Source organism: Salmo salar, chromosome 01, assembly GCF_965601325.2.
Source record: "Salmo salar chromosome 01, fSalSal1, whole genome shotgun sequence".
NCBI classification, from domain to species: Eukaryota; Metazoa; Chordata; class Actinopteri; order Salmoniformes; family Salmonidae; genus Salmo; species Salmo salar.
In genome coordinates this window covers 67,371,516-67,382,500 of record NC_138291.1, presented here as the reverse complement: position 1 = coordinate 67,382,500, position 10,985 = coordinate 67,371,516, and the positions used below count along the sequence as shown (strand labels likewise).

The following is a 10,985-nucleotide window of genomic DNA, read 5'->3' as shown; positions in this document are numbered from 1 at the left end:
CTTCAAGTTAGTGGATTCTGCTATTTCAGCCACATCCGTTGCTGACAGGTGTATAAAATCGAGCACACAGCTATGCAATCTCCATAGCCAAACCCTGGCAGTAGAAGATGTCAGTGACTTTCAACGTGGCACCGTCATAGGATGCCACCTTTCCAATAAGTCAGTTCGTCAAATTTCTGCCCTGCTAGAGCTGCTCTGGTCAACTGTAAGTGCTGTAATTGTGAAGTGGAAACGTCTAGGAGCAACAACGACTCAGCCGCGAAGTAGTAGGCCACACAAGCTCACAGAACTCACGTAGCACGTAAAAATCGTCTATCCTCGGTTGCAACACTCACTACCAAGTTCCAAACTGCCTCTGGAAGCAACGTCAGCACAAGAACTGTTCGTCGGGAGCTTCACGAAATGGGTTTCCATAGCCGATCATCGGACACTGGAGCAGTGGAAACGCATTCTGGAGTGATGAATCACGCTTCACCATCTGGCAGTCCGACGGATGAATCTGGGTTTAGCGGATGCCAGGATAACGTGTCCTGCCCGGGGCTGTTTTTCGTGGTTCGGGCTAAGCCCCTAAGATCCAGTGAACGGAAATCTTAACACTAATACAATGACATTCTGTGCTTCCAACTTTGTGGCAAAAGTTTGGGGAAGGGCCTTTCCTGTTTTATCATGACAACGCCTACAGAAATGGTTTGTCAAATTCGGTGTGGAAGAATTTGACTGGCCTGCACAGAGCCCTGACCTCAACCCCATCGAACAGCTTTGGGATGAATTGGAACGCCGACTGCGAGCCAGGCCTAATCGTCCAACATCAGTGCCCGATCTCACTAATGCTCGTGGCTGAATTGAAGCAAGTCCCTGCAGCAATGTTCCAACATCTAGTGGAAAGCTTCCCAGAAAAGTGAAGGCTGTTATAGTAGCAAAGGGGGGCCCAACTTATATTAATGCCCATGATTTTGTGATGAGATGTACTTTTGGCCATGTAATGTACTTCTTCCAGTGGAACAGATATGACTCAGGCTAAGAACATCTTTGTCTCATTACTGGGTGATTCAGTTTCAGCAGTATGACAGAGGAGGAAACGGGGAAAGTAGTTGGAAAAGAGATAGGAAATGAGTGTCTCTCTTACCTTCACAGATCCTGTCTAGTCGTTGGCGTTTCACTTTGTGTTTGTCAGGCAGAGCCATGCTGGCACTCCTCTCCTCTGTTCTCTTTTCCTGCTGTCAGCCAATCTTCAGGAAGCTAGCACTCTACCCAGAATTGCCCACGAGTCATGCCGCCACACCACACACACCTGTAAACACACAGAGGAAAAAGTGAGAAGGTTACACACACTAACCTAACGTAGAAGGCATAAGAGAAACGCCTGAGCAGAGTTTCCACATCCGGTTTTCAGCAGAAAGGGAAGCTAGGTTGAAAATAGCTATATCCCTAAAACCCAGAACATCCGGGTGTTGCCAACTCCGCAAAGGCTACAAACACACCAATCATCATCAGATTCATCCAAAATACATTCAAACATGTGAACACTAAATGTGGAACAAGAAATTAAAACACGGAAAGGTTGCTATTCATTTATTTGCATTTTCACCTTCAAAATTAAGGAACCACAGCCCATATTAATTAGTTTTGTGATAAATGGGAATGTTCTCTTTATTGTAAAAAGATTGGATTTTTTTCCAAAAGAAATATTCCAAATGATAGTACCCTGCAAGGACATATGGTAACCAGTAGAGGGAGTGCTATCTCGGAGAGCTGTGCAAAAATCTCACCGTCCCAGCCAGATACCAAAAGCAAACAGAAAAAACACATGCATACACACCAATTATCTCTCATTGGTCAGATATTTCCCAATTCAGAGATACTGCAGAATCCCCTTTAAACCCTAAGGCTGAACACAGGCACCCTACCGTACACACAAAGATACAGACAAGCTAAAATGTGCTCTCACCCTCTCACACACTACGAAGCACTTCCTGTAAGGGCATCCAGTCACACTGTGTGAAATGTGGGTCAGTTATAGTCAGCAGTCTTAGCGAAATATAGACAGGGGGAGGAAGAGATCGTGGCCAAGTGAGAAAGATGTGCTAAACCACACTTTGAAAAGCTAAATGAAACAAGGAAGAAGAAATGAGGAGTGAAGAGCAACTAACAGCATCAGTCAGCCAGGTATGTGACGTGTAAAGTTCATCCATCTCTCTACAGTGATTAGGTTTGACATTTAAACCCTGTGCGCACACACACTCTCCTCCACAATTTTCTCACTCCCACCGCTTCACGACCTTTCTCTTCCCTTTACCCTAATTACTGTCTCATTAAATCACTCCATATCGTCATCTCTAAATCACCCAGCTCATCTCCTTCACATCTAAAGTGTTGTCTAGGATAATAACCTTCAACCATGTGTCCTAACTGGCCAGTGGTTTGTGTTGAGGTATTGTGTGTGTTATATCTGGGGTCTCCCAGAGATGCCATAGTGAAAAATTGGCGTCTAGTGCTGACAGGTCAAGCTTTCCTGGCTTCCCTTACAAAAACAGTTTAGCTAAAAAGTTGACAATGGAACAAATTCTGCTCTGTTCTCCATCTCCCTGTCATCTAGTAAATCTTTCAGCAGTTGGTCAAAACATGAAAAGAGGGAAGGAGTGAGACAGAAACCAGAGAGAGAGAGAGAGAGAAAAACCAGAGAGAGAGAGAGAGAGAGAGAGAGAGAAACCAGAGAGAGGGAGAGAAACCAGAGAGAGGGAGAGAAACCAGAGAGAGAGAGAAAGAAACCAGAGAGAGAGAGAGAGAGAAACCAGAGAGAGGGAGAGAAACCAGAGAGAGAGAGAAACCAGAGAGAGAGAGAGAGAGAGAGAAACCAGAGAGAGGGAGAGAAACCAGAGAGAGAGAGAAAGAAACCAGAGAGAGAGAAAAAACAGAAAGAGAGAGAAACCAGAGAGAGAAAGAGAAGGAAGCCAAAAAGTGTAGTGCCATAGAGACTATAGTGTATCAGGTGGTGGTCATGAGCCTTCCCTGGGGTCACAGCAGTGCATAGGAGGTGATGCTATACACACACACTATATTATATGGCAAATGGATGAAAAATCACGACATATCCCTTTCACTGACATAATGTTACACCCAGCTGAAATGTCACTTCGTTGAGAAGGAGAAGAGTCAACATGAACAACATTTTAGTGGAGAACTAACAAGGCGAGTGCAAGAGGCAACCGTCAATCAAGAGGCCCTTACAGGATACACTGGTGAATTGTAACTAAGTGAACTTAGGTAATGTAACTAAACAATTACAGGGGCTTGTTCTGACAGAAATACACAAGCTGGTGCAAGCTGGGAAAATAGTGTGTTAACTCCCGAAACCGCTCCACAAATGTACAAGCAAGTACACAAAAACGCAGAGCTTCAGGAGTTGTCAGACTCCACAGCCAAGCGCTCAGCAACAATTTCCTGTGTGTGCTCACAGGAAGAGCTCCTTTAAAAAGACCTGAGAAAATGATTCAGGGACAACACTGGTTTCTGGCTCATAAAAACACAAACACTAGGGTTTTCGTTAGGAGAATGTGGCGCCGGACATTTAATAAATGTATTGGATTCATATTGCAACCCGATTTGGGTGTCCACCCACGGTGCTCAGAAATCACATTCATGGTAATTCACCTTAACAGAACATGCAACGGAGTGCGTCATTCTTACCGAATTCCGATGACCAATTTCAAGATAGAATATATAGGCGGCACATCCATAAGGTTAGGGTAAGTTACTTTCCCTAAAGCAAATTTAATTGCCAAAAGTATTGGGCATTATTAGCTTACTCATGTATATACAGAAATAAAATCATTCAAAATAGGCTCCTACACCAGAAAGCATGATTTGGCTAGAGTATCATCAGCTTCTTTAAAACATTTTTTTGATTGTTTTAAATCGCATTTAAATCACTCTGCCCACAATTTGGGCAGAGCGCGTAGCAAATACCAAATAGATAGTTGTTGATTTGAGACTGTCGGTGAAAAGCAGAGACCCAGCTAGGCATATAGCAATATAAAAAAAGACAAATCACGGAAAAACAGTTTGGAAAGTAAAATTACTATTGCTGTAAATAGAAGACAAAGACTCCAATCTGTTTTTAACAATCAAAATGCTCAACTTAATTGAGCAAAAGTATCTCAACGCACTGCATTGAACAGTGATTGAGTTAAATGATTAGCCTAAATGATGTAGTAAAACGTTCAGGTTTCAAACATTCAAGTATATGTTTTCAAAATGTCACGTGTGACGCGCTGAAGCCTGTCTCGTTGCCTATGCACTTAAATGGCGAATGGGAAACGCGCTTCAATGAACCATTTGTGAAAAAATATATGTTGTAGGCCAAGTGCTTTTTAATCATGGCGATGTTTGTTTTTTTTACACTAAAATTGTCTTTAGAATTGTTGTGCAATGACTTGGCTTATTAAAGCATTTTTCACTCCAGCAGCAACAAACAGCTGTTTGAGTGGTAGGAGCATCTCTCGCGCTACATCGACTGGTATTTCAAATCAATGAATAGGCTAAAATGCATTATTTCCCAATGGGATTTTTTTCTTCTCCCGGACAATTGACAGGCAGCAATTTGGTCCCACAGTCTCTCTCACACACACACTCACCACCTTGGTTGTTTCTGTTCTTTCAGCACTCCCTAGTCCCTTTTAACTAACATACCACTAACTACCTCTCACAGTACCTCCATTAGAGTGAGCCAAGAACAAAATGGCAGGAATAGAAAAACAACAAAGAACTGGGCAATAAGACAATACACACATATACCACATCATGTTGGAGTTGCTAGAGGTGCAGTCATTTGTTTTGGCAACTTCACCATTAAAACATTCGACCGTGTCAGATCGCACACGTTGTCCTGGTTTGGCACCGTGGCTCTGCCAGTGTTTCCACACTTATTAGGAAGGAATGTACGGTTTCTTTAACCAGGGAGGTACAGAGCAGGTGGATGTAAGGTCATGTAAAATCAACCACACAGTGCACACAAACATGTCTGTCATCATAGGGGGAGTTGACACAAGCATAAAATGGATGTAAGGATACAACATGGATGGGGAGGTCCTAAGCAGTGGTGCAATGTCTCACACACACACAGGTCCATACATTTTGGCACCCTTAATAAATATGAGCAAAAAATGTATAAAATATATAAATCATACAAATACTGAGCTATATTGTATGCTCCAAAAAATTTGAAAATTATATTATACTTACTAATACACTTGCTCAGAGAAAGAGAGAAAGAAATTTAAAAAATATCAAATTATTGGCACCCCTGTTGTCAATACTACCTTCCCCTTGTGAAGACAATGACACAGTCTTTTTATAGAATGTTCTATGAGATGGGAGAACACGTTCAGAGAAATCATTCCTTCATACAGAATCTTTCCAGATCCTTAATATCATTTGTCTGCTCTTATGGACTGCCCTCTCCAATTCAAGCCACAGGTTTTCAAACGGGGTTCAAGTCCAGAGACGGATGTTGATTTTTGTGGTCAATTAACCATTTCTTTATGGATTTTGATGTGTGCGTGGGGTTATTGTCTTGCTGGATGAGCCACTTGCAGCAAGCTTTTTTTGTGGGGCTAAAATGTCCTGGTACTTGGTAAAGTTCATGATGCCGTTGACCTTAACAAGGGCCCCAGGACCAGTGGAAGCAAAATAGCCCCTTAACATTAAAGATCCACCCCCATATTTTACCTTAGGTATGAGGTACTTTTCTGCAGATGCTTCTGTTTTTCAACGCCAAACCCACCACTGGTGTGCGTGGCCACAGAGCTCTATTTTCATGTCATCTAACCATAGCACCAATTCCAATCCAAGTGCCAATGCCATTTATCAAACTCCAGGCAGCGCTATGGTCAGACATGTTCTCCAATCTCATAAAACATTTTCCAAAAAGTCTGTGTCATTATCCTCACAAGGGGAGTGTGCCGGAATTTTGAAGGGGTGCCAATAATTCTGACACCTATTGTTATTGCTTGTTAAACAAAATCTCTTTCTCTGAGAAATTGTATTAATATAAAATAATAGAATGTCCCAATTATTTTAAACATGCAATATAGATCTGTATTTGTATTATTTATTCTATACATCATTTTCTGCTCCTCTATATCAAGGGTGCCAATAATTAAGGGCCTGGCTGTGCATACATGCAGCGTGTGCAGTATTGCAGATGCGGCATTGTGACCAATACAAACAGCTGTTAACTTTAAAAGATCCACTTGTGATTATCATAATTAGTAGGTAAGTCACCTCATCTAATAGAGCAACATTTATTCACTTTCCTTCTGATTTTGTTTCATTCTGATTTTGTTTTTACAGAGAATGTGTTTAACAGGGAGACACCAACTCTGGGAGAAACATTTCAACCTCTCATTTCATGTTGGTATCAAAAGGGTGATGTAAAGTTTTCCTCAAACTACTACACACTAAAACATAAAATGTTGCATGTCTGATCTCTGCCGCTCTTTCTTACACACACACACACAAACACACACACACACACGCACACACACGCACACACACGCACTCTCTTGCTTTCTCTTTCTTTTTATGAGAGACTTAAGATGAAAGCTATCTGCCCAATGTCAGGGGAGACAAGGCACAGATAGAAGTCTTTGTGAATATCAAAAAAAGAGGTTGAGAAGGAGAGAAAAAAAAATGTGAAAGCTAGGCTACCCAGGAGGCCTAGTCCGTGTGGGCGATATTACAGGCTCAACACAGCACCAGACTCAGAGAGAGAGAGAGAGAATGAGAGAACAGAACAAGCGAGCGAGAGTGCGCGCGAGGGAACGAGAGCGAGGGGGTAGATTGAGGGGAGTAGAATCTCGTGGGACTAGTTCTCCATAAGAAACGTCTAGAATGTCTGTGGGTTTTGACTAAGTCAGTGAACACATCAGGGGGGAGTTGAAGGATGAAATAAAACTACTACAACTAACTTTGTAGTGCAGCTCATGACCGAAAATACCCTTTTCTGCCTTGATATATCTGCCTAGTTAGTGGCGAGTATATTCCTGAAAGTGCAAGATGGCAGGAAAAGCAAAAATAGTAGCGAGAAAAGAAAAATGCAGTTAAGGTTTCTATCTGGTCTCATTAAATGGTGGCAGTTGAGGCTCTGAGGGCCACATAAAGCTGTCATTCAGACCAGTGATTTAAACCTCTCTCTCCTGCCTCCTATCCCAACCACTATAGCCTCCAATTACTGCTCTACACGGTTGCTCTCTTTATCACCCTCAATCTCCCTCCTCTCCTTGTCCTGTCAGCATCTGGCCACATCTCTCTTTCATTTCCTTTTTGTATTCCTCCCTTCTTTCATCCCCTTGTTCTTTTTATCTTTCTTTTTCTGTAATTCTCTCATTTCATTATTTCTCTTGGCTTAACAGAGTGCTTTCTCGCCATCTCTCGCTCTTATTCTCTCCCTCCCTGTCTGGCCAACCTCATGATTCTAATGTAATGGGACTGCAGCATACAAACTGCTGACTCGGGCTAATGCACAATTTTCTAATAATGCCTATTCGTTTAAGTCACACAGGAAATGCATAAAGGCGGCATTATTTTGCACAGCCTGTTAGGCCAACAAAAAAAATCACTTGAGGCATTAGATGCGCATGTTTTTCCTCAGTGCAATTGATAAACTAAAATAAAACACCCTCTTGAGAAAAATTACATTTCCACATGCCTTGACTTTTCAGCCAAAGCAAAGTGGGTATGTTATATGTTAACTAGGGGTATTCACAATTGGTTCTATTCAGAAACCTGACAGAGGGATGATGTATGGCTTTTACATCTTTAACAAATAACAAAAGACAAGCAGACAGCCTTCATGGAGCCCTCAACATGGATGGAGATGGAGCTGACTAAAGAATTACACACCTAATAAGAAAGTGTTGATCAGCATCATGAATTTGTGCTTGTAGGAAAGGCTGTGCTGACATGTAGGAGAGGCTGTGCTGACATGTAGGAAAGGCTGTGCTGACATGTAGGAAAGGCTGTGTGGTGCTGACATGTAGGAAAGGCTGTGCTGTGCTGACATGTAGGAAAGGCTGTGCTGTGCTGACATGTAGGAAAGGCTGTGCTGTGCTGACATGTAGGAGAGGCTGTGCTGACATGTAGGAGAGGCTGTGCTGACATGTAGGAGAGGCTGTGCTGACATGTAGGAGAGGCTGTGCTGACATGTAGGAGAGGCTGTGCTGACATGTAGGAAAAGCTGTGTGGTGCTGACATGTAGGAAAGGGTGTGTGGTGCTGACATGTAGGAAAGGCTGTGCTGACATGTAGGAAAGGCTGTGCTGACATGTAGGAGAGGCTGTGCTGACATGTAGGAGAGGCTGTGCTGACATGTAGGAGAGGCTGTGCTGACATGTAGGAGAGGCTGTGCTGACATGTAGGAAAGGCTGTGCTGTGCTGACATGTAGGAAAGGCTGTGCTGACATGTAGGAAAGGCTGTGCTGACATGTAGGAAAGGCTGTGCTGACATGTAGGAAAGGCTGTGCTGTGCTGACATGTAGGAAAGGCTGTGCTGTGATGTAGGAAAGGCTGTGCTGACATGTAGGAAAGGCTGTGCTGACATGTAGGAAAGCCTGTGCTGACATGTAGAAAAGGCTGTGCGGTGCTGACATGTAGAAAAGGCTGTGCTGTGATGTAGAAAAGGCTGTGCTGTGCTGACATGTAGAAAAGGCTGTGCTGTTGATGACTTTATTACAGTTAAACCTTTTTGGGCAATTTTCCTCTAGAATATTTTCCTCGCATAGAAAACCAAGTTCTCCTCCCTGCACAGTGCACATTGTGCTGCTCAAAATCAAATTGTATTAGTCGCATACACATATTTAGCAGATGTTATTGCGGGTGTAGTGAAATGCTTGTAGAGAGGAGCATCAGGGGGATAAGTCTACAGCCCAGCACATTAATGGAGGCTAACGGTGCCTGGTTAAAGCCTGGAGTAGAGGAGATATTCAAGCTCAAATCTCTTAAGTCACCAGGGGATAGGAGGAGAAGTGCAATTCTTAGAAGCCTTAGTAGAATCCTCAGTATAATGGCAGTCGACTTGACCCAAGGGGTCTGTTTACGCTAAATGGAAGGCCAGATGAGGAGTGAACTGTTCGCCACCGACCTAGATTATTACCAACCAACCAGACATTGCCATGACAACTCTCCACACTCTGATTTCCTGTTTTCAGGTTCAGGTTCAGCTGGGCTGTGAGAATGGCTGCTGGCACAGACACACACATGCAGATAGACAGACGTGTCAGCTGGGCCGGGTTCTGGGGATACGGTAGGTTTAGCTCCAGGGAGGAAGGGGAGAGTCTGAGGAAAAAAAGAAAGATGTTAAGGCTGGGGAGGGGAACTCTGCGAGGAGGGTGGTGCTGGTGCTGATGGAAGAAAATCAGTGTACCATGAGGCTGAATCAGCTGTATTCACTTACAGTATGACCAGCACTGTTTTGTTTCTCCCAAATCAAGCTCTCCTGAAAAGTGCTTGATTCAGAGTATTAAGGCTTTGTTTCAGCTACACCTGTAGGCGAGTGCTCATATTTTTCTTTTTTCCTGTGTGTGTGTGTGTGTGTGTGTGTGTGTGTGTGTGTGTGTGTGTGTGTGTGTGCATGCATGTGTCATTCTCCTGGCAAGTTGGCAGATTAGCAGAGCACAGTGACCTCTCTCCAATAGCGTGCATTTGCGCAACTCTGTGTATGTGTGAGGAGGTGTGTATTGTAGTGGAGTGTCAGGGCACAATGCCCTCTCAGTGTGAGCTGATTAATGAACCCTCGAGGATGGTGTATATTATGTAGCAGGCAGGTTAATTACACTGGAATGCTTCCCTGACCAGCAACAGAGGATGAATTCAACAGATACCACAGAGAATACCACATAGAGTGCCTGGGAAGGACAAGGTGAACTTGAAAAAAATATATAATAATTCTGTCGTTCTGCCCCTGAACTAGGCAGTTAACCCACTGTTCCTAGGCCGTCATTGAAAGTAAAAATGTGTTCTTAACTGACTTGCCTAGTTAAATAAAGGTAAAACAACCACCTGCAAACAAACAGTGATAAAGAGCAACAGAGAGAAAGTAGAAGTGAGACAGACAAAAGAGCAACCAAGAACACATCATTGGGAAAATCTTAAGTCAGGGGTTATTGAGGGGACAGATAAACAAAGAGAAAGAGAGAAGAACACCTTGCCTTAATTCCAAGAAAGAGTGAGAATTAGAAAGACTGACAAAGTTGAACAGGTAAGATATGGAGAGAGCAAAATAAAAATGCATGATCGATTCAAATAAGAGTAAGTGGTATTTCTTCGGTCTCCATTTCCAACAAGATCGGCTATGTTTCTCTTCCTTTGCCCCAGCAAAGTGGCACTGCTCCATACCTCATGATATTACTCTTGCACTAACAGCACTATAGAAATCCTTTCCCAATCAGAAAGAGTTTTTGACTATGATTTACAACCTAGCTAAAGATACTAAGAACCTTGTGCTTCTAAGCTAATGGCGGTAACAATGTAATTTACATTATAGGCCATGTTACAATGGCTGAGGCTACTGCCTTCAAGCAGGCGACAAACTCCGCTACCATACTTTGTAACTGTCAGTAGGGAAAGGGGTTAGTAATATTATGTACACTACCGTTCAAAAGTTTGGGGTCACTTAGAAATGTCCTTGTTTTTGAAAGAAAAGCAGACGCCTCACAAGTCCTCAACTGGCAGCTTCATTAAATAGTACCCGCAAAACACCAGTCTCAACGTCACAAGTGAAGAGGCAACTCCGGGATGCTGGCCTTCTAGGTAGAGTTCCTCTGTCCAGTGTCTGTGTTCTTTTTCCCATCTTAATCTTTTATTTTTATTGGCTAGTCTGAGATATGGCTTTTTCTTTGCAACGCTGCCTAGCAACCCATAGTCGTATCTTCACTGTTGACGTTGAGACTGGTGTTTTGCGGGTACTATTTAATGAAGCTACCAGTTGAG

General features: G+C 43.0%; 1 protein-coding gene across 2 annotated transcripts in view; it reads right to left on the bottom strand.

Moving 5' to 3' along the window:
• ctbp2a (C-terminal binding protein 2a) overlaps positions 1-10,985 on the bottom strand; it is a 139,532-nt gene that overhangs the window by 80,547 nt on the left and 48,000 nt on the right. For both annotated transcript variants that reach the window (XM_082976069.1, XM_014204394.3), the window contains one exon: positions 1,127-1,291. In XM_082976069.1, coding sequence (XP_082832195.1) covers positions 1,127-1,184 — 58 coding nt within the window. In that variant the 5' untranslated portion in view covers positions 1,185-1,291. The remainder of the gene's footprint in view (positions 1-1,126; positions 1,292-10,985) is intronic.